The sequence below is a fragment of the Esox lucius genome, chromosome 12 (assembly GCF_011004845.1).
Source record: "Esox lucius isolate fEsoLuc1 chromosome 12, fEsoLuc1.pri, whole genome shotgun sequence".
Taxonomy (NCBI): Eukaryota; Metazoa; Chordata; class Actinopteri; order Esociformes; family Esocidae; genus Esox; species Esox lucius.
Genome location: NC_047580.1, coordinates 22,922,081 through 22,948,147, shown reverse-complemented (window position 1 = coordinate 22,948,147; position 26,067 = coordinate 22,922,081). Strand labels below are relative to the sequence as shown.

The following is a 26,067-nucleotide window of genomic DNA, read 5'->3' as shown; positions in this document are numbered from 1 at the left end:
ATGGCCTCCTAGGCTGGCGTCTCTGCCCATCTCCCTCCCTGCTTATTTCAGCAGTCTTCTCACCACCTGCTGGGACTGAGGGCCATACTTCTGAAAGCATCAACCTACTCTCCTACTCCTAGACATGTTTTACTTGTAGGTAGATGCCGGGGGGAAAAGGGGGGCTCTTGAATTGTGCTGTGGCCTATGTCTTGCAGTACAGCTGCAGCATTCTGGAGTCCCAATAGTGCCCTATAAAATGAGTTTACTTGTGTTCCTGTTTTACTGTACTTTAAAAAGTATATTTATGTTATGTTCTCTTTTAGTTGGTCATTTGATATGGCCCACTGGGGGAACACACCCTCTTCCCATCAACACCAGAAGACGTTCTAGATCAAGGCTAATGAGCGCTCTAGGCTGTCGGAAGCCCCACCTTCCAGGGGATACATTCACCTCGTTTTCTGTTTTTGTCCGGCACACTGAAAGGACAGCCTCATACACATCCAGCAGACATTGGGAACCTATTAAAACCAACATTATGCACACTTTCCTGTCTATTTTTGTGTACTCCCACCAACAGGCATGCAGCTGAAGTTATGTTAGCATTTCCTTCCAAACCGTGGCAATGAGACCAGCTTTTACAGGTCAAGCTTTCAGGCCGGGTTTGAGTTCTCCAGTGTTTGTGGCTGTCTCATTTCCTCACACGCTCGGGGCTCCTCCTCTGGCTGTCTACCACAGCCAGCTTATGTAAGGGAAGGAAGGCTCCTTAATTGGAACACTTTCAGACTGTTACCCATTTTATAGGAGTGCTTGTCCAGTGTCATCTGTTGTGCCTTAAACAGTGTTTTCACCATTCCTCACAGGTTTTGCATGGTGTGTCTTAGCGTGGATCATGCTTCTGCCGCTCTTGTCTGTTGCCGTTCATGCGTTTATTGCACTTGCGCACATTAAGGTCACATTGCTATTTCAAAGATCTAGAACGCTGTCTCCCCTCTGCGTTCCATAGTCAGCGTGGGAAGTTCTTTTGGGGTCCTTAGAATGTGTAGGAAGCGCGGTTTCCGTGCACATGCTAACTGTTGTTATTGTGCCCCTGCTACAGGTTTCTTATGTAGTGCCGTGTAGAGCGGTCCTTGGTCAGCAGAGCCCCTTGTTGCTGGTTTGGTTCCCGTGGGGACTGGAATGGAAAAATAGAGGATGTGTACACCTGCTACAGCATGTTTTGGCCATGTTAGATTAAATTGGATGTGCAGAAGATGGCAGGAAACGTAATACTTGTATGTTAAAAGTGGAATGTATAGATGTAAAATGAAGGCAAATACAGTGCAAAATGGCAATTCTAAATGGGCAATGAAGGCAAATAGGGGAGGGCCGAAGATTTTCAATTACCATGTATATATGTGCAAGTGGGAATGAATAGTTGTGCGATGAGGTAAATGCAAGTTTGCAATTCTGACTCCTACTGGAACTGGCGCACTTGTTTTTATATTGATGAACAGCTGACTGTGACAATAGGATGAATTCACAGTGCACAGTGTCTGCTTCGGTACAAACAATTGCCTCAGTCGCAATGGACGGCACTTGTAGCAGGACAGTGACCGACTGCTAAAGCAACCAAGGATTTTGTAAGTGCCAAAAATTTGAATATTCTTCTTTGGCCTTGACCTGGATTCAATTGATCATGCATTTTACTTGCTGAAGACAAGACTGAAACAAATTCCCAGAAACAAACAGGAACTGAATATGGCTGCAGTATAGGGCTGGCAGAACAGTCATCGAATGCTGAGGATGCATCAGATTATAGCTGAAAGTCGGAAAGCAGAACCTCCTAATCATTTATTAGCTTAAAATCCAATTGGCTAGAGTAAAAAAACGAATAGAACGTGGGTCACTGGTCAATTACTACTGGAGTGCATTGGAAGTGCATTAATTTACTCCACACTATCGATGCTTTCATGAATTTGTCTTTGCTGATTCCAACGGGATGCTGCCCATATGCATCCTTCACACTCTGTATGTGGGCATACATTTCCCTCATACATGGAGTGGACACCGAGGCTAAGTTATTTGTTTTCATAATGCTTCTTGCCAACAGTTAAGACACAACAGGCTCTTGAATTTACAATTCATATAATGCACCCTTACTTTGAAACTCCAAATCAACAATTTTGCTGGTAATCCACACTAATATAATGTACATTTTAAATTTTATTTACTACTATGCCTCTCATCCACCCACTGTTTAATGTCAATTCAAAGGTTTATGTCTACTATAATTCTTAGGATTTAAGGAGATTTTCTATGCTGGGTTAAAAGACTAATTTGGAACAAACAGATTTTCCCATGTCAAGTCAACATTCTTTAATGTGTTGAGCTCCTCCCATCTTTTTGATAATACACTGTTCAAAGACAGGCACCCGGTCTCTTAACAGATGAACAGGTTCACACTGAGAACATGTGACAAACATGAGAGTCTGGACACACTGTGGTGAGGCCTTCACAATTAGCCTTCCTTCTACTGCATTTCATTTTGATCTGGGAGAACGTAAGTCAGCTGACTGGACACACTGTGGTGAGCATTATGCTACCTGCAACATCCAGCGTGACCGGTGTGTCGGTGGGTCAGTTGTGGTCTGGGGAGGCATATCCTTGGAGGGTTGCACAAAACTCCACATGCTAGCCAACAATATCTTGACTGCTGTTAGGTACCATGATAAAATCCTCAGACCCATCGTCAGACCTTACGCTGGTGCAGTGGGCCCTGGGTTCCTCCTGGTGCAGGACAATGCCCAGCCACATGTGGCCAGAGTGTGTAGACAGTTCCTGGATGACAAAGGCAGAGAACCTTTGGGACATTATGTATTGGTGCATCCGATGCTGCCAAGTAGTGTCACAGACTGTCCAGGAGCTCTCTGATGCCCAGATCCAGGTCTGGGAGGAGATGCCCCAGGACACCGTCCGCCGTCTCATCAGGAGCATGCCCAGGAGTTTATACCGGCACGTGGGGGCCAAACACACTACTAAGTCACATTACAATTTACCGTGATGAAATTCACGCAAGTTTGAACAGCCTGTGATTTCAATTGTTTACTTTGATTTTTGGTGTTTTGAGTCCAGCCCTCAGTCCGTTGGTGATTTAGGTTTCCATTTATCGTTGTTACGTAATTTTGTTCTCAACGAATTACACAATGTACAGTAAAGATTTAGATTTTTAATATAGTTCATTCATCCGATGTGTGATTTTGCTGTTCCTTTAATTTTCTTTTGAGCAGTGAATTTGAAAGTTTTGATTGTCAAAGTCCAACCTGTACTATACCGTCTCCAGTTTAATTCTTTACACTTAAACTTTTCTATCCTATTTTTGTAAATTAAAAAGGAAGTTTGCTCATTTTTAGTTCCCCAGAACACAGAGATGTGATCCAGAATAAGATAATAAATCAGTTTGAAGTATCTTAAAGCATTTCCTAAAATGGCATTGATGTATTTTCATATGTCATTGCTGTCAACGACCACAGAACTTTCTGTAAAAGAAAAACAATGAGAGAACATTTAGTGGGACTAACTACAAGCACAGATAGTGAAATAAGGCCAAATGCAAAAATGGATGCCTTCTCATGACATCCTGTATTCAAGTGAATGTTGTGTATCTACCGATTGCACAAGCACAGTATAAAAACCTCACTAAATGAGCTCCACTTCTCACTCTTTAGCAGCTGTTTATACTTGTCAAGCTAGTAGTACTTTTTTGACAAAGCGACTACCGTAAAAACCAGTGTGTTGTTTGACTCATAGCACTTCAGTTGTTTCTGCAGTAGATAGGCGGCAAGACGGGCAGCAGCATACAGTAAGAAAAGGGATTTCTGTTTTTGTGAGAGTGACAACGAGAATAAAGGTAGCGAATGGAGTCTGTGGGCATCTGTGAGTAGCTTCACCAGTCTTCTCCTTATACAAAAAGAATGCAAGAAAGAGGGAGAGGAATGTTATTATTGTCCTCGGTCCTCTTACTGGCTGGCTTTGTGCAACACAAAATTACAGCCCTGCAGAATCTCTTTCAGACTTTACTCATCCAACTGATATTCCCTCAGGGAAATTAAGGATTAGCTCTTTCCTTTCAAAAAGGAATTCTTAAGTCAGCTCCCATGCATCATACCCCCTCCCCTGCTCCCTCTGCGTTTTACATTTTCATTTAGCAGACTGTCTTATCCGGAGTGAAATAAGGATGTGCACACGTTTTTATGCTCGTTTGTGGTGAAACACGACATCAAAATGATACACAGTCATTGTTGTTAAGTTAGAAAGCTAACAACAGTAATATCAGCGTATAAATCCTGAGTTATTCTAACGAAGATAGATAATTTTGACACGTTCCATTTTAGATAGTTCTGAAATCATTTCTGTAGTAAGTAACATGTATGATTAGCAGTTCCTGGAACATTAGTTTGTCTAAATATAATTACCTCTCTTATCTCTGTGAAATGAAGTCTATTTATTGTGCCCAAATGGGCATTTAGGTTTCATGTAATATTTAATAGTTCCTTGGATTCATGTAATATTTAATATTTAACTTTAGTACACAACGTTCAATTTGGACAAACTGTCTTCTTAATAATGACAAAAACTTGAATAAACCATAGAAATAGTTGAAAGCTTCCCATGAACCTCCTACACACCTCCCATCAGTGCCCAGTGTAAGTTGTCTGTTTGACTGGAAATGTCAAGCGGTGGCTTTGATAATTCTATCTTTATATGTACCTATGTAATATATTTTCCATGATATTGGTTATTACTTTCCTATTTTGTGTTATAGATGTTGATGGATTTTTGGTCAGTTATACAACCTGAAGTTCTGTCCAGCAGACGTTTCTGCATGACCAGCTCTTCTGTCCAGTTGGAGGTTGTTAGTAACCATACACCCCCTACAAATACACAGTTAATATTATGATTTGGAATGAGGAATAAAAACCTCAATGTCAAAAGTCACATGAGTTTAACATTTGTATTAGTTGATAAATCACGAGGTGTGTTCCTTATTCCATTGAATAGGGTTTGGGGCAGTTTGACCATTCTAGTCAAACAATCATTTCTGATCACTTGACTTTGGTCTACAAGGTCATACAATTGTTATGGACTGTGTTGAGAATAGTGTGCAAATGGGTGACCTATTTCATATGTTTACTAGTGAAAAATAATTTTAAACATGTCATCAATATTTGGCACTTTTTTTCCCCTTTTACTAAAGCACCATGGAAAACCACCATTTAATGAGATTGGAAGCACAGAATGTTTTACATGTACATGAATTAACATTGAAAGGACCGGTTTCTTTGCACTTTAATCTTAGGTTTAGGACCAGCACCATCAGAACGAAAAAAAAAATAACAATACAGAAAATATGTTTGCAGCATCAAACTACCTGTCAAGCATAGAGAACTCAGTGTCTACTGATTGTTTGGTTGGGTAGGTATTTCTGACTCCATAACAGGAAGGTGTTTGGTACAAATATGAGTTTGTGAACTGTATTTGTTGAATATAAGAATATTATGAGAATCCTATGCATTGACATGGACTATTTGTGTCCAGTCAGCTGACTTACGTTCTCCCAGATCAAAATGAAATGCAGTAGAAGGAAGGCTAATTGTGAAGGCCTCACCACAGTGTGTCCAGACTCTCATGTTTGTCACATGTTCTCAGTGTGAACCTGTTCATCTGTTAAGAGACCGGGTGCCTGTCTTTGAACAGTGTATTATCAAAAAGATGGGAGGAGCTCAACACATTAAAGAATGTTGACTTGACATGGGAAAATCTGTTTGTTCCATATATCTTCCCCTGGAGATATATCAAGGTCCCAAAGGGCAGCCTTTGTGAATTCGACAACCACTGAAGCTGGCAATCCAGTTGCATCTGGTTCGATCGGGGATTACCCTGAGGTGTGTGTAGCTAGGGGGACGCACTATAGACTGTGATGTCACAACCGAAGTTTTGACAGCCAAGCGGTTTGTCATTAAGGCGTCCCATTTAAACAAGTTTTCCATCAACGTATTAAAGTGACTACCTGCACTCTGCAAATTAATGTATCCTTTTTGTACACTCGGAGTCAAACTGTAGTTTACAAGCTGTCAGTAATCTAAGCCAGAATTGTCTAATGTGTACACAGGGGCTTTGTTGCTAAACAACCAACTGGTCTATAAGAGGATGAAGTGGATTTTTAAGTGCCTATGACTCACGCCCTTGGGTTCTACTCCTCTAAAATACTCCGGGGATGTGGTGAGCCTTACACTTCAGGTTGCACCAGTGCAGCATCTTATCGCCACATTATAGGCTACATTTTACACTGTGTCATGACTGTCTTGACGTGATCCAGTCCCAACAGCCTTGCATGTCTCCAGTCAGACCATGTGTCTATGTAATCATGCAGGCAGTACAACCCGGGCCAAATCAGTTCTCATTTGGTTATGCATTATTTTCACTAAGCTATTATATAAAATATTTTATCTGGGACAATAACAGCCCGAGCGTCCATTTTTAGTTTTTGCTTCCGCTCAGTTTTTATTTGCAGTGTAGAGTCTGTTGGCACTGAACTTGAAATGCGCTAATCCAGTCAGTCCTGTGCAATACTCTTCACTACTTTAGCTTGGATTCTCTAGAGGCTGGCTGGTTTGGAGGGATTTGCATTAGACCTCTAGGGGATTTCATTCACCACTATATTGTTGTTCATCACTCCGCCAGTAGTCTTGTCTTTGCTGCAGACTGAGATACTGGGATGCTTCTATCCTGCTGTGCTGATTGTGAGATGGTAGTTGGGGCTGATTGGGCTATATGGGGATGGCTGATGATTTAAGACTATATAGGTATGGATGAACAGTGTCTCTAATTCGTGATGCAGAGCTTCTGGCTGTTTTGCTCCGGAGGCTAGAATGCAGAGACACTTATTTAATGAGACTGCTCTGACTGGGTAATTGCAGGCTGCTCTCAGAGCTATTATGGGAGATTTATTTAACGGGGCAGAAGTGACCATTACCGCCACACAACGAAAACAAGAGTTGATCAGAGCAATGCTACTGTGTAGCTGTAAAGGGTCAAAGGTAGAATTCTTTTTACCCTCCCCTCACGATCCTTTATAACTATGGTGAGGCCATTATGTGGTCACCCTGATCTCCTCTGTCATAAAACCCGTCTGAGATTGTGCCTGTTGTCCATGCCAGTGGTTTCATCATCGTAGATCCTGTGTGCTCTCGTCTTGTCAGTCATGTCCTTCTCAGGTCTCTTCACGTCAGCCGCCCCTTCTCACTCAGACCTTTGTTTTTCCAGCGCTGGGATTTTCTTGCCACATCATTAATTTAGGATGTGCTCAGTGTGCATGTTACAGTGCCAGTGTAGGACTGCTGCTGGCATGCGATGCTATTCTCCTAGGGCGCGGGCTTTCTCGGCCTGTTTAATTATTCGCTCCCTTCGTCTCTCGCTGTATCTGCTGATTAAAAGAAACAAACCATCTGAACTGACAGCTGAGTTCAGCATTAAGTGGATGAAAAATCTAGGGCTATAGGTCTTGGTCCAGGCTGTATCGCCCCTTCAGTACACACAGTCTAACCACATTTTATGCGGTTGCCGTGGAATTAACATATTCATTGTTAATGACAAAGTGCAATACAATGATGGAGTTGTATTTCTAAAATGTAGTGCTTTTTCTGATTGTTACAGATATACTGGATACTCCATCCTTTTAGTAACTGGGGGTGAGGGTGTAACTACAGTCCTATAGACCTTCTGTGTGTACAAACAAACCCTCTTCTAATGCCTAGCGCCGCTGACCTGACCAGTGTTTCCTTGTTCCGTTCCCTCTCCAGAGAGTCTTGTGGTAAAATTCCTCTGGGAACGCCTCCCACCTTGGTCGGGCTGGGCTGTGAAACATGGTACACTGCCAACAACACTGAGCGACTGGGACCTGGGATGTTATCAGCTCTGTTTAGCCACACCCACCCATTCCTTCTAGCCCTGTGTTGGCCTAAGTGCTATGTAATAAGGTCTGATTTTCTTGTATTTGAAGACACAGAATAAATAAACACTTGCAAATGTAAATATATAAGGAAGCAAACAGGAAAATCAGATTGAAAAGCTAGTTTCTGTTTGGGATGAAGCCAGTCTGATTTGAATGAACTAATTTACTCACCAACAAGCTGAACCTGTTAGCCAGAGTTGTTGCTAATGTTTTTTTTAGAAATGTGTGTTGAGGAGAGAAATTAGTCTATATTACTGTACTTTGTCCTGTGAGGCAGTGACCTAACCACTGAGCCATACAGCAGCCCTGATTGTCTGAGTTCTAATCAAACTGCTTTACTGCTTAGTTTTGTCTACAACCCTGTTTCCAAAAACATTGGGATGCTCTATAAAATGGAACTAATAACCGAATGCAAAGATGAGCAAATAATCTAAACCATATATTCAATAGAAAATAGTACAAGGACAACATATCAAATGTAGAAACTAGGGTTGCACGATATTGGATACAATTGACATTGCGATATTTTGTTTTTCTGCAATATATTTTGCAATATGAAAAAATAAAGGATGTCTTCAGAAAGAGCGTTGGCTATCTGACAGTCTGTATCCTTCATTCTTCCCTAGTCCCATCCTCTACAATAAACATTTATGAAACTCATGAAAATTGTTATATTCCTCAACAGGTTGCTAGGTAATAATAATTAACAGTAGTAGTATAGCAATAGCAACAGTAGGAAAATAGAATGCGCTATTGGGCATAACTTTATGCAAGATGCAGTCTGTGGCCAAAGCACTGCAATATGGTCCACTTGTTCAGGTGCAGCTTTCACTCATTCTCTCATCCCTGTTGTGATGTTCTCATTTGTATGATCCTCTGGGAAAATGCAGTTTGCAAACAGCGACTTTTCAGGTTGAAGTTCTCCTTAATGAAGTGTACGGTCAGACTTACAGTGGGGAGAATAAGTATTTGATACACTGCCGATTTTGCAGGTTTTCCTACTTACAAAACATGTAGAAGTCTGTAATTTTTATCATAGGTACTCTTCAATTGTGAGTGACGGAATCTAAAACGAAAATCCAGAAAATCACATTGTATGATTTTTAAGTAATTCATTTGCAATTTATTGCATGATATAAGTATTTGTTACATCAGAAAAACAGAACTTAATATTTGGTACAGAAACCTTTGTTTGCAATTACAGAGATCATACGTTTCCTGTAGTTCTTGACCAGGTTTTCACACACTGCAGCAGAGATTTTGGCCCACTCCTCCATACAGATCTTCTCCAGATCCTTCAGGTTTCAGGCTGTCGCTGGGCAATATGGACTTTCAGCTCCCTCCAAAGATTTTCTATTGGGTTCAGGTCTGGAGACTGGCTAGGCCACTCCAGGACCTTGAGATGCTTCTTACGGAGACACTCCTTAGTTGCTCTGGCTGTGTGTTTTGGGTTGTTGTCATGCTGGAAGATCCAGCCACGACCCATCTTCAATGCTCTTACTGAGGGAAGGAGGTTGTTGGCCAAGATCTCACGATAGATGGCCCCACCCATCCTCTCCTCAATATGGTGCAGTCGTCCTGTCCCCTTTGCATGTTTCCACCTCCATGCTTCACGGTTGGGATGGTGTTCTTCGGGTTGTATACATTCTTCTTCTTCCTCCAAACACAGCAAGTGGAGTTTAGACCACATGACCTTCTCCCATTCCTCTTCTGAATCATCCAGATGGTCATTGGCAAACTTCATATGGACCAGGACATGCGCTGGCTTGAGCAGGGGGACCTTGCGTGCGCTGCAGGATTTAATCCATGACGGCGTAGTGTGTTACTAATGGTTTTCTTTGAGACTGTGGTCCCAGCTCTCTACATTGACCAGGTCCTGCCGTCTAGTGCTGGGCTGATCCCTCACCTTCCTCATGATCATTGAGGCCCCACGAGGTGAGATCTTGCATGGAGCCCCAGACCAAGGGAGATTGTCCGTCATCTTGAACTTCTTCCATTTTCTAATAATTGCACCAACAGTTGTTGCCTTCTCACCAAGCTGCTTGCCTTTTGTCCTGTAGCCCATCCCAGCCTTGTGCAGGTCTACAATTTTATCCCTGATGTCCTTACACAGCTCTCTGGCCTGTTTGTTTGAGTGTGTGGACAGGTGTCTTTTATACAGGTAACAAGTTCAAACAGGTGCAATTAATACAGGTAATGAGTGGAGAACAGGAGGGCTTCTTAAAGAAAGACTAACAGGTCTGTGAGAGCCGGAATTCTTACTGGTTGGTAGGTGATCAAATCCTTATGTCATGCAATAAAATGCAAAATAATTATTTAAAAAATCATACAATGTAATTTTCAGGATTTTTGTTTTAGATTCCGTCTCTCACAGTTGAAGTGTAAATTATGGGACAAATTGGTCGTGTTGTGGCAACAATTGCAAGGCACTCTTGACAAAGTACCTGGTTTTGGTCAACATCATCCTGTCTGTAGCCAAAATATTTCCCTGTAATTGACGATGGATTTCTTTTTGCAACCAAATTCTCAATTTCGGTATTTTTTGCTTGTTCCTCGCTCATCATTTCGTCACATGCAAGCAGATCCTGCATGTCAATTAAGTGGGTCAACGTACCGTATTTAAAATAATAATAATAAACTGTGTATCCAGTAACCCATAAATCTGAGTAAATTACCTTATATCAGACAGATATAATGCAGGTTTTCAATTTAAAAAAGAAATATATTTCAGACTGATATATGTTTACCTTACTAAATCGCACATTCTGCGATGTGACTATTTCAGATGCGTACATCACAATGTCGATGCTGAAACGATATATCATGCAGCCCTAGTAGAAACTGAACATTTTTATTGTTCTTTGAAAAATATATGCCCAGTTTGAATTTGATGCCAGCAACACGTTTCAGAAAAGCTAGGACAGGGGCAACAAAAGACTGGAAAAGTTGTACAATACAAAAAAATTACCTGGAGGAACAGCTCACAAGTAATTAGGTTAATTGGCTTCTGGTCAGGATTGGGTATAAAAAGAGCATCCCAGAGAGGATGAATCTTTCAGAAGTAGAAGAAGATAGGGAGGGGTTCACCACTCTGAAAGACTGCATAGACAAATAGTGCAACACTTTAAGAATAACGTAAAACATATACTGCCATTCAGACAATGTCTTTTTTTTTTTTAATGTGTTGCTGGCATCAAATACAAAATGGGCATATTTTTTTCCCCAAAACAATAACACTTCTGGTTAAACTTTTGATATGATGTCTTTGTACTATTTTCAATTAAATACAGGGATTAAATGATTTGCACATCTCATTGCATTCTGTTTTATTAAACGGGGTTGTAAATGATGGACCGGTTTGGTAAAGCTTTTGCATAGAGTGCAGTTTACAATAGGTGTAGGGCTCTGTCCATGGTGCTGATGATGGGCTACCCAGCATGTCAGTCAGTCACTCATCTGGGGGGGCCCGGGGAACTGCTCTATGTCAGTGGTGTTCTGAGGTAACTTCAACATAGACACAATAGACCCATTCTTTTCTGGGTATGACCTGCATTGTCACTCTTCATGGTGATTATAACAGCTGACACTGTATGTGACACAGTGACCATTATGTCTCGCCACTGGAGTGACTCGGGCTACCCTGAACTTAATTCAATTTTTTTTTTACGACGATCATAATGTGCGCAGAATATGAAAAAATATAGACACACACCAATAAAAATAGGTACGCAGTGAAACATTTTGATGTTCTGTAGACCTTTTATGGCCGAGTTTGATTTGGTGATGTTTAACTGTGGCCTTGGACGGGGGGCGTTGCATAAAGTGGACTTTGCTGTTCCACTGTTTATACACCCGTTGGTGTCAATCTGCGTTTCTTGACCCCTGAAATATGGAACATGGTTTAATTTGTAAATATCTTGACTTTTGGCTCTTCCCTGAGCTGTGTTATGCTGTTTGAGTGTCATGTGATCTAGATCCCTCTCTCTTCACAGTATCTGGAGGGGTCCTAATGTGAACTGTGTGGACAGCACTGGGTACACTCCTCTACACCACGCGGCCCTGAACGGACACAGGTAGACCTCTAATTAGTTCTGCTCCTCTCTTGTGAATGATAACGGCAACTGAACTCAGTGTCGTATGCCGTGTTTGTGTGGTTAACTGAGATGAGGTATGCCGTCAGCGTAGCCTGGGTCCCGTTCTAATCTTCTGGGAATGCCTGTCCATTCCACAGTGAGGTTGTGGAGGCGCTGCTTCGCAACGAGGCCTTGACCAACATCGCTGACAATAAGGGCTGCTACCCCCTGCACCTGGCCGCATGGAAGGGGGATCAACGTATCGTCAGGCTGCTCATTCATCAAGGCCCATCACACCCCAAACTCAACGAACAGGTTTGCCCCCCCCCCCCGCCCTTTCCCTGCTGTATCCCTTTAGTACGTCCTGTTAACCTCAGTCAGTGAGCTCTAGTGTTACAATGAGTTCCTGTCACACGCAGTATTGACTATAGGAATAGCCTACGCGGCTCATTAATCAGCTTGCAGTGTTGACCTACTTTCTGTAGATATTTTTTTTTTTTTTTTTACTTTGTACGCTATTAACAGTTTTCCTTAACTTGCTTTAAGGTTTGCCGAAACTGAAAATAATATTTCTTCAGAATACTGATCACACTAGGACGCGTGAATGTGTCTTCCTTGAACTTAACGTACATCCAGGCATGGCGTGTAGAGGCTCCCCACTGCGCAGCCCCCAGCTACACCTTCAGTCTCTATCCTAACTGTCTTGTCTGTGATCTCATTTGTGGTGTCGTCACCATTTTAGCAGAAATGACCCGTCGTGAGACAGCATGACACATCCAATCACAGCCACAGAGCAGAGATGCTGTTGATACAGACGTTGGTTAATTACTTGCCAGTAGTACCTCAGAGGCAATTGAATGCATTAGACTCACTGTTTGGATTCGTGTCATTGTGATCCTTTGATCAGTTGCCAGCTCACTTTGTGTCATTTCTCTCCATCTCTATGCCTGTTCATGACATCTGTTTGTTCATTAACTCAACTTTGTTCATGTTTCTGTTAAGGGGGAAGTTCACCCATGTTATTTTCACTATTTCTGGTCTTGTAGGAGATCCACCAAACCATTTTGTTACAGAAACATTATTTTAAAAAATGTATTCGTGTCTGGGTTCAGACTTGCCTGAAGAAAGTGGGTGATTAGCACACCATGACTCTCCTCTGTATCAGCTACAGGAGCAGACAAAGGCTTCACTGCAGTGAGGCTTATGCTCTCTTGGGTCTGATGTTACTGTCTAGTTACAGCTATTGGCTTGGCTTTTAAGTCAATGAAAAAAGGGAAGAAACAAGTCATTGAAATCAAAGGTTTTTCTGAAACCTTTCTTTTTATGGCTTTGGGATATGGGCAAAAATAGTCATGAAGTTTCCCCACAATATATTGATATATATGATGATATACTGTAACCAAAACAAGCTTTTCAGTTAGACTTTATAATAGCTTATTCAGATTCAGGATATTAGTTGGTTTGGAGTGTTTTGGAGCTTTAAGAACAGTGTTTTAAATGTTCTGTTTTATTCCAGTTCCCTTTAGGCTCTTCGTGTTTCAGATTGTTCTTTTTACTTTTTTTTCACTGTTAGTGTTTTCTACTCTGACTGGTTAGAAATAATCCAATTGGTGATTACTTCGTTTTGTAGAACATATCTATATTAAGATTGTTAGTGCGCTGAAAGTTGTCATCAGTCAACTCCAAACCAACTCTTTTTAATTAATGTTTTGTATGACCTCGAATTTACATTAACAAGAAAAAAATGCTCATTTGTATTCATGAGATTGGCTTTCCCCCCCAGCCATTCATTGTGAAAACAGCAAGAATGACATGTTGATGTACTGGGTTATGAGGTCTTTATACTATAATAGGACTAGTTTTCTTAATACTTTGTAGTCAATGCCAAGTGGTAAATCAGCAAAATGTATCAACCAATTTTTTAATGAACCAATTTGAAATGAACCAATCTGTTTTAGAGGTTCAGAACTCAAGTGTCTACAGAGGGAGAACAAATGTATTGGTCTCTGTAGATATCCAATTAACTAGAATCTGGTTATCTTTATTCAACATATGTATTTGAGTTCCTGTTTTTTTGCCTGTCCTGCTTGTGGTAGCTATTACTAGAACTGAGGTAACAAAAGTTTTTTGTTTACTATGTGTCCTATGCCAGTGGCACTGACTGAGATATATGGGTAGCTTGCTGTTTAGATGGATGCATAGCTGACTTATCGAGAGGAAATGTGGCCAACAGCTTATTTTCAGGGCCACATCAGCCGATTTATTCCTCCACCTCTTGAATCAATGCCTTTATTTATTTGAGTTTTCACCAGAGCTTTAATCCAAATTTATTTGAGACTGGCAACTCTACTCCATAACAGGACTGAAATGAATAAAAGAAAATCACATGCATACGCAGGCGATAGCAAAATGTTTTGGAAGTACATTTCAAAACAACTCTTCTTCAGTACCCTTTATAATATTACTATAATTTTTCTGCATTTGTCAGTGTCTCCTTGAGATGTTTGGGGGATTAAATACAAGCACAGGAACAGGGTAAATAAGGACACATTTCAAAATGTATGAACTTCCCCTTTAATATTTTTTGGACTGATTTTGCAACTGTCATTCATTGCCTGTGTGTGAGTGAAAAACCATTGCCTCATCAATCTTCTCTCCTTAGAGCTCTTCTGTAGAGCACAAAGAGTTCAAACGCTGCGGGCCCTTTGACCTGCATATGAATGCCAAGGTGTGTACACAGCCAGCCAGAGCTGCTCAGAACACTACTACTGCCGCCCTGTTATGCTCTTCCTTGCTTCCATAGTACAAAGCCCAGCTGTCTTTGCCACGCTTGGTTTTGATGCTTGGTTAGGTTTGGCTCTTTGCTTTGCTGCTTAGCTTGCTCTTTCAGTTTTTTGTAGAGACCTTTCTTGGTGTTTCACTTGGGTTCTCTCTAAATACTTTCACCTTCTGGTAACTGAGAAGCAATGGAAATGTTGATTTTGCGAAGTTAACCCAGTTAATACTGCTGTCGTAGTCGATGTGATGTGTTGTAGTTGATGTGATGTCCGTGCCATCGTAACATATGCTGGAATATTTTTCTCATACCTAGCACAGCTATTTTTAGATAAAGAAATGTGCCTATCTGTCTGTGAATAGTCATGCAGTTATTCTTTCAAAATTGAATGTTTACTCTCCCCATAAAGCTTAACATTTCTACCCACACCATTTCATGTTACATCCAAAACATTTCTAATTGAGCCAACATTTCAATAGTTTACCCCTTTGATACATTCCCTCCCCCCAGGGCATACTACAGACACACCTCAACAGTTTAGTTTGCTGGTCCATTCTTTGAGACATCAATGTTGTGATTTTGAAAACAAATGTCATTGATTTGGGATTCACTTACACATCATGTCCTTTCTATAAATGTGTGGTTATCTCTTTTGTCATGTCCTCTGTAGTGATGTGTGGTTATTGCTCTTCCTAACGCAAATGTTCATTTCCCAATGACTTGCCAGTTGTCATCTGTGGGAGCTGGCTTCTGTGTTGGTTCTGGAATGGCATTTTACGGGGTCCGGTACCTGGCCCCAGCAGATGTAAATAATTGACAAGCTGTTATGAATAAAGAAACATGGATGACTGGTTGCAGGCTCTGGCAGTGGTAACCGTGGTGATGATGGTGATAGCATCATGTGACTGGAGATCTCTCTGTGGGTCCCCACAGGGCCCTGCAGTTCCTACTTATCTCAGTGTTTTAGTTTGAACTGGAGAAACCACTTCCAAGGAGCCTTTCTATGTACCAGTCTGGTTGCATCAGTGTCAGGCAGAGCGTGCTGTTTTTCTGCTGGTGAGTCTGCAACATTTTAGAAGAGAGCTGGGCCGGGAGAGGAGGGATGTTGTCATAGTAACCGTGTCACGGCCGATTGGTTGTGCAGCGTAACAGAGAAGAGCAGGGTTTGTGTGTGTCATGTTGGTATCTAGCTAGAGATGGGAGGGTCCCCCACCCCAAACAAGGCATCATAGCCAAGTTCTCCAACAGCCCCTCTCACTGGCCTCCTGGCCCTACATCTGCCTGGCTGTAATATTTATTCAGTGTTGCTTCAAAGCTTTCCGCATTACCCCCTTCAATGTCTTTGATTGGGCCCCAATAAGGAGGAGGATTTCATTCAAGGAAGCTTGAGGGTGCCCCCAGGTACCCCGTCTCACTCAGGCTGACCTAGATAACAGGTTTGCCTGTGAAATATTCACCAGTATAATCCCCGCGTGTTGTTACTCTCTGTATATCTCCTTTTGTAAAAAAACAACACCAAAAAAAAACAACATACAGTGGTGATGTTCCCAAGGTGTGACGATAAAGTATGTCAAAGCGGAATGTTCAACAGTCCCACGTCTCTAATACAGGCCGCCTGTCTGGCAGAATGTACCTTCAGACTGTTGGCTGAGTGAGCACACACGCCGTCAACGCGCCCAGCACACCAGGCGTCCACTTCTCCAGAGGGACGGTCGATGGCAGTGTGACACCCAAAGCCCATGCCGTCGACCGAAGCCGTCGAGCTGGCATCCCGGCGCGTTCAGTCTGGCCCCGTTTCACTGCTGGTATGAGAACTTAGTGACGGTGGTTTTTGGCGGCTGCCTCCTAATCCGAGTGGCCAGCTGGACTGGAGGAGAGGGCTTTTCCTTTGTAGCTGTGCTCCCCGGTCTCCCCTTGTGTGCGCCGCCACACATCGGGTCTGACCAGGACTCTTTCCCCCTCTTGTCTCTGCCCGTTACGTCTCCCCCCACTCCCGTTCAGACGTGGATTTGAGGAGCCCAGAGGAGACCATCTGCCTATTTGACGGACAGGTCACCCTCTTGAATGGGTTTGTCACGTGGAATGCAGTGTGTGTTTTGTCTGCTGTAGATGCCGTGGTGGCTTGAGGGCAGTAGGAAAGAATGAAGCGAGACTGATCTGGGGAAAGCGAAGATGTATTCGTGTTGATTTATTTTCCAGTCGACGTGCGTTTGGGATGAGCTTGGCTTGTTTGCGTCTGGTCTGGTCTGGTTCCGGGATTTTCTGCGGGCTCCTGAAGGAACAAAGATTTCCAGTTCGCTTGTGACGACGCCGGTCCCGTGCGGCGGTGAGGGCAACTCTGTGGCCCGGTGGTCGCAACAGCTGGTCGCCCCCCTCCCCACCACCACCACTTGGTCCTCGCCTCCCTCCAGCCTAGTGAGCAGTAAGCCCGTCACATGCCAGAGGTCACTAGTCGCTCTGCGTTAACGTCTCAGCCAAAAGCCCTACACACAGACAGCAGAGCGGTGCACATCTCCCCCCTTTCTGGAACCGGAGCGTTCCAGTGTGAGTGTGTGTGACAGGGATCACGTCAGTGCAGAGGTTGCGCATGATCTCCACATGTTCCTGGTTCTTTTTTGTTTTAGCCTTTCATTGGGTGCAAAAAAGATGGGAGGTGGAGTGTTCCGGACACATTATTCTCACAGGTCTCTTAATGAATGTACTGTCTGGTTTTCTACAGGATGCAGACTGAATGTGCTGTCCAGGAATACATGTGTACTAATACTCACACATCGGGTACTAATCAGTCTGTCAGTTGTGGTTGTCTATCAGATCAGTCAATTCTGCCCTATGGAGGACCGGTGTGGCAGTGTGTAAGGCTCTCCCATGCACCGCTAGTATTTCAACTTCTGTTTGTTTTCCTGTGTAGTTGGTTAGTTTGGGCTGATGGAGGCCGTGCAGGGCAGGTCTGAGTCGTGCAGCTCATCCTCCGGTCTGTCCGGCCGTGGCTCTTGGGATCGCATGTTATCAGACTCCCAGCCGCAAAAACATCAGCCCTCACTGTGCCTCTGGGTGGGAGGATCTGTGGGAGTCTCACGCCTTTTTGGGAATGCTGTGTATTTCAATGTGTCTTAGAACTAGGCGCTGATCACGTTCTCATGCCATGGCACATTTGGTCTCGTAGTAAAGTGTTAAGGGAATATTGTTGTTGTTAGATTTCAACAGGCCATAATCAGAAAGGTTAGTCCGAGGTTATCCGTTGTTGATATATCTAGGCTTTGCTAGTGGTCTTGTACCCAATGCTCTAACGCATGTTCCTTTAAATCGGTTTACTGCTTACAGTTGGGAGTAAAAGCTGGGGATGACAAAACAGTTGACAGGGCGTCACAGATGCCATGCAGCATGTTCCTTTGTGTGGCCATGCCACTGCCCTGCACCGGGGAATGAAAAACCCCTAGAGAGAGAGAGGAAGAGAGCCTGAGAGAGAAACCAAAAACACAGAGAAGCAGGAAGGATCTAGTAATAGAATCTCAAAACTTAACTCACAAAACCGCAGCAGAATTAAAGACTAGGGTGCTTGTGGTTAATTTCCCTAAACGGAGGCCTTTTGTTTTCCTGTTCTCTGTGGCCACTACTGTGTTTATTCTGTGCAGTTCACACAAGGCCAGACAGAGTCACTCTCAGCCAGGCAGGTGTCGTTTCTGTTTTCCCTTGGCTACATTTTCTATTTGTATTTCCTGATCCTTTTCTCTCAGCTCAAGCTGTGGCCTGTCCCCGCCAGAGTAGTACAACACCTCTTTCTCCCTTTCATTCTCTCTTTTCCTCCCACTCTTCTCACTCTCTCCTTTCTCCGTTTTCTTTCAGTACCTTTTACACTTGAGCAGCAGTTACCTGTTGATACCATCTGGAGCTTATGCTTTTGTCTAAGTCACTCGAGGAGTTGCCAACACCTGTCCTGTCCTCGATGCCTTCCTGCCCCATCCCTCACCCCCATCTCAACCCTGCTTCAGAAAAGGTCCAGCTGGCACCTCAGGGAGTGACCTAACCATGCCCACTGTGTGGGTATTCTCCTGCCAGCTGCTGCCTGTATGTGCCTGTGGCATGACTGGTAGTCGGGGCATGTTCTTATAGACCGTAGTTACCACACCCTGCTGCATTTGTTGTTAACTGGCAGATTAGCTAGCATGTGTGCTTTCGGGTTGGTCTCACAACAGTAGCAGCTATTCATTTTTTGAATTTCGTGTGTCTTTATATTGATGTTTATTGCGCCCTCTTCTGGCGGCTTTTTGTAGTACTTTGTAATGGGTTAGAATAGTGATCACTGCTGAACTGATATGTTGCAGATGTGAATATACTGCTGGGGCCTCTGTAGAGCAACCAAGTTTATTTATATTGCACAGTTCAAACAGAAGCAATTCAATGTGCTTTACAAAGAAAACATATAAAAATACAATAGCATAAAAACAAATACTCAAATGAAATCATCAAAACAACATCTTAATAATAAAACATAGAATAATAAAATAGAAATAGAATAAAAACGGGATAAAAACATAGGAAGCTATAAAAGCTGTAAGGCTAAACAGTGCGATTAAGTTTAAGTGCTCAGTCATAGATGCGTGAAAAGAGAAGTGTTTTTAACCGGGATTTAAAAATGGATACATTTGGGGCATGTCTAAGGTAGCTCATTCCAGTTGTGTGCAGCATAACTGCTAAACGCAGCTTGACCATGTTTAGACTCTGGGCTCTACTAGCTGACCTGTGTTCATGGATCTAAGAGCCCTGCTCGGTTGATATTCTTCAAACATATCAGAAATGCATTCGGGGCCTAAACCGTTCAGTGATTTATAAACTAAAAGCACCATTCAGTTAGAGGTGAGCGGTTACTTGTCTGCATTCAGAGGACCACTGCTTGGATTTTAGTATGGTGAAGACAGTGGAGAAAGCAACTGTTAGCAGCACATTGACTAGAGGTTTTATTTAAGAAGTTTTCAGATTGTGGACATGTGGCTCTGATCCTTGCAGTGTTCTAAGATTGTCTTTAATCTTGTCCATAAGATGTAGAGAATCAGCATGGCTGCAGTATATGCTGGACTCGTTAATATCCACTATACTGGTTGAGGTGTGAGAAGAATTGAAGTGTTCATGGAAGTGTCTGTAAATATTTATTTATAACCTTGTTGTCGTATAGTATGATTTCTATTTTTAAAAGACTTTGCACTGTCTGCCTCCTTGTATACTCTGAACATTAACCTTAAGTTTCAACCTCAAGTAAATTTTGCAACACCAGAGTTCTGGATTCGAAGAAGGGGAACTGGAACAAAAAGTATTAAAAATGAACTTTTACGTTGTACTTTAAGTTGCTATGAATAAGAGTGTCTGCATATTTACTAAAAGGAACTGCCATTATATTAATACATGAGCCTTGTTTCTCATCTCATCACCGCTGGGTCTTTCTGGTAATGTCTGCTTTTGCATGTGAAGTGTTGCATGGGTCACACTCGACACTGTCTGCTTCCGTCACCACAAAACTCCCTTCGGTTTCCAACTGGTGCTTGTCTGTCTGCATGAAGCCATTGCTTTAAACATCTAAGTGTCATGTCATCACAGAAGTGTGCGTCTTTGTGGAGTGTGGAGGGCTTTGCCAAATGTCAACTGACACTCTTTTTGTCACATGAGCAGGCAATGCCCAATAAGAAGCAGGTGTTAGCCAGCTCAGCTCAATAGGGCCATTTTCCAATCACATCTCCAGTGCCCACTCACAGCACAATCGGCTCTCAACCAGCCAGATGTCCGCTTGGAACTTGCCTTCCTGATGGTGCTTTGGGCTCTTAATTGGCTAATGTGGTGGTCACTAAGCAAACTAGGTGACATGATTGTGAGTCATCAAACATGTACTTTACAGCAGGTGGATTGTGATTCATTAAATGCCCCAGTCCCCCCCCCCCCCCACACACACACACACACATACACACCTTTTCATAACACCAACCTCTGTCTCAACCTGGATGCTCCCCCTCTGCCTCCACACCCCCCCCCCCCCGCCCAAACAGAACAACGACAACGAGACCCCCCTCCACTGTGCTGCCCAGTACGGCCACTCTGAGGTGGTCCGTCTGCTGCTGGAGGAGCTGACCGACCCCACCATGCGCAACAACCGGTTCGAGTCTCCGCTGGACCTGGCGGCGCTCTACGGCCGGCTGGAGGTGGTCAAGCTGCTGCTCACCGCCCACCCCAACCTGCTCAGCTGCAACACCAAGAAACACACGCCGCTGCACCTGGCCTCGCGCAACGGACACCTGCCTGTGGTGGAGGTGCTGCTGGACGCCGGCATGGACATCAACTACGAGGTGAGGACCGAGGAGAGCGTCGGCTCTGACTAACAGTTCAGGGACTGGCGTGTTGGTGCTTGAATACGTGCGGACCAGATGTCTATGCTGTGCTGTTGATGGTCCGTGCTGTCAGGCTCTTGAATCAAGCGTTTTGAGCACACGATTTTGGCCCCGATATGCAAGGCGCTTCTGATGGACACTGTTTTTGGCCCGTCATACCAATGTGTGCCATGCGTTAGATGTGTCCTACCACGCTCCTTCAGTCGGTAGCAGGTACGTCACGCGAGTCCTTCAGGCCCAGCTTCCTGCAGACTTTCATTAGCACAGCGCTACGAGCTGGAAAATGATCTGCTTTAATTTCGCGACCAAATAATTGTTCCTAGGGAAACACGCGGGTGGCAGCTGACGGGCACACATAACTAATCAAACTTGTAATTAATGCTGTTTATTCGGGAAGAGTCCTGCGGGTTTAGCTTTCATCTGTTTGTTCTAGCTGTCCAAGAAGCGGGGCATCAGAATTAAATCACTTAAATGGAAGTGAATCATAAAGGAAGGTCAGGCTGGCCTCTAGGGGATGAGATGTTTTATTGACAGAGACAAGCTGATCTAAGCTTACAGGACGTAGACTTACAAGACAGATTTCTGGGTATTAATCTCTGTTTATGCAAATGTTTGTCATAACATGGCTCAAAATAATTGGTTTCTGAAATCAAAATATAGTATGCTACTGTAGCTCAAGTGTTGAATTAGAATTACAGTGTTTAGCCCATAAAGACTTATGGTCTACACGATGTCCTTGAATTTTGTGGTAAGTCAGAGAAAGTTACTGTCCATTTGAATTTTCAACAAAGCAGTTTAGTAGACAGATTGGACTATAAAGTATGAATTATCAAAGGCAGACGCACATTAACAGATGCTGAAGAAGACAAATAATTGTGGTCTGTTGTAAATTCTATTTACATTGCAAATCGCTGTAACCCCAACTGTGTCTAAGCCCTTATTATGTTGAATGGTCGTAGAAGCATCACACTTAAAACCCATGGCCTCCAAATATTTGACATCCAGGCTTGGGCTTCGGTTCTTATAGGTGTCAGGTTTAGAAACCTGTCGTTTGGTGCCTCTTGAGTTTGGCGACAGTCTCTTGAATCTACAGTAGAGAGAAAAGAAAGTAGAGCGTCAGACATAATAGGTCCGTGTCAAATAAGGAAGGGATGCAGTTAGTGGGATCTTAACCATGGTCTGATTGGCTGTTCACTCCACTACGATGCTTGGACGACTCCGTCTCCCGGTCAGGTCCCTGTCCTCTGTGGCGGAGGACCTCTCCTTGAGGAAGGAGTTGTCAGTCATCCTCACTCTCTGTCAGGCTGATATCTATGGAGCTAACCTGTTCTGGTGACTGAAGTTAGACAGGGGCTAATTACCAGTTGCTCTTAAGCCTAGGGGCTTGGAAAGATCAGCAGTGTTAGCTTTTAACGCATTTGAATGTCGTTTTTTTGCCCCCATAATAACGGCCATTTTTTTTTTTATATTAAGAACAACTGTCTATTAAAATAACATCCATTCTGATATTGAACGCGAAAATCAATTCATTGAGTTAAGCATACAGTTTTATCACGTTTGAATCTGTTATTTTCATACGATTGAATTCAAGTTTTTCATATGATTAAATCTTTTTTGTTAACCTTATTTCAGTTACGTTTTTCTGAAGATCGATACATTTGGGCTCAATTTGGCTCCATAGATATCTCTGTTACTCTCTGTCAGGCTGATATCTCTGAATCTGAAACGAAATCTCACCTCAGTCACAGGAAAAAATGTGAAAGGAATGTATGGGAATAGCTTTGCTATTCTATAAACCAATTTCTACCCATCAAACAAAACACAGACCCTCAATCGACTCGATTTTCCTCTGTGCGCCATCTATCTTCAGGAATAAAGAATCCGAAAAATAAAGTTAAATTGGTTTCAATACTTTTACATCTAGATTTTCTTATGGTGAAAATGTACCTGTTTCTTAATTTGAGAGGTACAATGCATTCCATTTCTGACTCCATTTTCTGACAATTAAGTGATGTGTAAGCAATTGATGTGAAAATTGTCAGACTAAGCATGATGATGCTTCAATGTACATGAAAAGCTTAGGTGACCAACCCCATATATATATATATTTTTTTTTTACATCTGTATCTCTCAACAGAGCATGTTGGAGATGGAGGTCTGCTTTGGTTCATGTTGCTCGCCGGAAGTCTTCTGTGTCTTCCTGTTTTGGCTGTGATTTCCTTCATGGTGTGTCTGTTGTGTGTTTTAGACGGAGAAGGGCAGTGCCCTCCATGAAGCCGCTTTGTTTGGGAAGACCGATGTGGTGCAGAAACTCCTGAGTGCAGGTCAGATGCTGATATCAGCCCCTGTGTTGTCAAGATGCCCGGAAAACAATATATGTATCTAAAGGATGAATCATGGAGGAGGCGTTGGACATGTACTGGGTGTCCTAACCCTTGGCCGTGATGCCCTGGTTTGTCCTCCATTTCTCTCTCGCCATAATCCCCTGCCTCTGTCTCTCCCTTCTGCTGTCTTTGTTTCCAGGGATTAATGTGAACATGCTGGACAACAGGGGTCTGACAGCGCTGGACACTGTTAGAGAGATGCCATCACAGAAGAGTCGGCAAATAGCAGCTCTAATCCTGGGTACTAAAAGGGATAAATGGTTCTAAGTACTTTCCATTGGGATTATAGGAAATGTTACCTTGACTTTACCTTGCTGTTGCCCACAAACTGATCTAAGAAGTATTTTCTAAAGGGAATCTGACTAATGATGTTATTTGGAATGACTTTTTATCCTTGTCTCTCTTGAAGGTCATATGTCAGGAAATCCACCTGATTTGCCTCCTCCCCCTGTCCCTCCACCTAATGACAGCCCTTGCCAGAGGAAAAAGGGTATGGAATTAGCTCTTCAGTAAACCATAAATGAGCTGTTATATGTGTGTGTTAAATCACAACCACAGCCAAGGCCGTCTAGCAGTGTGGAGCTTTTCATATTCTCCTGTATTTGTATATATTTTATGTATTCTAATGTGTGTTGTAGTTGAGCTGGAAGTAGTGAGTGAGCTGATTTCGGGACTTGCCCCGGGGGCTGAAGAGGAGAGCCCGTACGAAGCTCTGTTTGAGGCCACCTCCTGCCATTCTCTGGACAGCTTGGCTAGCGGCAAGTCCTCCGACAGAGACTCTGGGCGACCTGACAGTGAAGCTGGAAAGGTTGGTGTCAAAGTCTGCCTTCCAGTGAGTAAACATACATGTGATTCGGTGGGAGACTGTATAAAATGTTTCTCTCCATTAGATGGCAGTGGTTCTCTCCATTCAGCTTTTGTTGTTGAGTTGGCTTACAATGCGTCCTGTCAGAATTCAGACAGCATATCTCTTAAAACAAGAGGTTCTCATCTTTTCAGCCAACTATATACTTCTCGATGAGAGTCCATCTTAGGTCTACCCGCGCACAATCACAAAAATGTGTTCTTTGTCAATTATAGAAAGATCGACTGGCTCAACAATCACATCCTGTCCCAGGCCATGAAGAGGTTAGTTCAGAGGTCAGTATCGATGGCCATTACATCTCCTCTGAAAAGGGTTATGTTTCCAAACACCTTTGGCCAGAGTACTGGCATGTTACTGTGGGCACGAAACATCAGCAATGTTTTTCAGCCTCTCTGTGTTCATGGTGCAGTGGACGCCACCCCATCCAGATGATTCTGAAACTCACAGTTTGAAAACATATCTGTGTTTTGACAGCGATGTTCTAGTTTAGCCTTAAGACACCCTTTCACGATTGATTTCTTCAGAGTTGCAAGGGCAGTGTTGATCGAACAATTATTAGAGCCATGTGCACATCAGGCTCCGTGGATTCGGGGCAAATCCTCGAAGGAATTGATTAGGTCCTACTTGATTTGCTTGCAAGGCCCAAGCTGGGACTGATGATGAACCTAGGTGGCTCTCGTTGCTCCACTAGACCCTATCTCACTGCCCAAGGCATCACATGAGGGTGTCAGTTTAGCACTAAACTAGCTAGGCAGAGGCTATGTTGGTGTAGCGAATGCTCCCTGATCCAGTGTCCCCCCTCTCTCCCACGCAGGCCCTGTACACTAACAGCAGTATCGATGAGAGGGGGGAGACAGCCGACGAGGAGCACACTTACGAGCTGCTGCTGTCCGCCCAGACCAAAGCCCCCCAGGCGAGGCCGGACCCTGCGTCCCAGAAAGGTCCCATTTTAAATGTACTTGGGAAGAAGGGATGAGATCACGGGTTGTCTTCAAAGAAGGACACGTTGCTTGCTCAGCCTTGGGAATAAGAACTGGCAACTCTCTAGCCCACTCCACGCACGCCCACACACACACACACACGCACACACTCTGACCCCCATACCTTGAAGTCAGTTTGTTTAACCAGTCATGGAAGCTCTTCCTCTTCCTCTGTGTCTGCTGGCAACTATGTACCCATATACAGCTCAAATCTCTACACCTCTCGGTAGGAGAGAGAGTTTGTGGAATATGCTCCTGTTTTCCAGTACGTACGATGGTCCGTTTAGTAACAAAGGACTAATTCCTTAGCTTTGGCTTTTGAATGACAATGCATTTCATTGGATTAAGGAGGATTTAATTACCAACCCACTGGCATTGATGTCTGTTGGTAAAGATCGTTTTTGAAAAAGCTGTTCTGTTCCTAATGATGATGTCATAGGATGAACGCGCAGAGTCTACTGATGTGATCGCAGCCCCTTTAATTTGGATCAGTGATAAACTGTATGACGTCCCATCATTTCTTTCCGTAAATGTTATTTTCTATGTAATGCTATTAACAAGTGTAATGCTTTTGGTTGGATTCTGCGCTGGATGCTTGATTTGGCTGCTCTTTTCTCTCTTTTCATGATGGTTTTCTGAGCTTCTG

The 26,067-nt window shown here is 43.2% G+C and overlaps 1 protein-coding gene across 10 annotated transcripts in view; it reads left to right on the top strand.

Annotated features, from left to right (window-relative positions):
- The window catches only part of LOC105022753 (ankyrin repeat and SAM domain-containing protein 1A), an 82,388-nt gene that overhangs the window by 9,172 nt on the left and 47,149 nt on the right, over positions 1–26,067 (top strand). For 6 of the 10 annotated variants that reach the window (XM_013136460.3, XM_013136465.3, XM_020051768.2 and 3 more), the window contains exons 2-11: positions 11,965–12,045; positions 12,204–12,360; positions 14,708–14,773; positions 20,854–21,150; positions 23,441–23,516; positions 23,716–23,817; positions 23,986–24,066; positions 24,215–24,408; positions 24,657–24,716; positions 25,256–25,382. In XM_013136460.3, coding sequence (XP_012991914.1) covers positions 11,965–12,045; positions 12,204–12,360; positions 14,708–14,773; positions 20,854–21,150; positions 23,441–23,516; positions 23,716–23,817; positions 23,986–24,066; positions 24,215–24,408; positions 24,657–24,716; positions 25,256–25,382 — 1,241 coding nt within the window. The remainder of the gene's footprint in view (positions 1–11,964; positions 12,046–12,203; positions 12,361–14,707; positions 14,774–20,853; positions 21,151–23,440; positions 23,517–23,715; positions 23,818–23,985; positions 24,067–24,214; positions 24,409–24,656; positions 24,717–25,255; positions 25,383–26,067) is intronic. The other 4 variants (XM_013136464.3, XM_013136463.3, XM_013136461.3 and 1 more) reach the window with 4 other exon arrangements.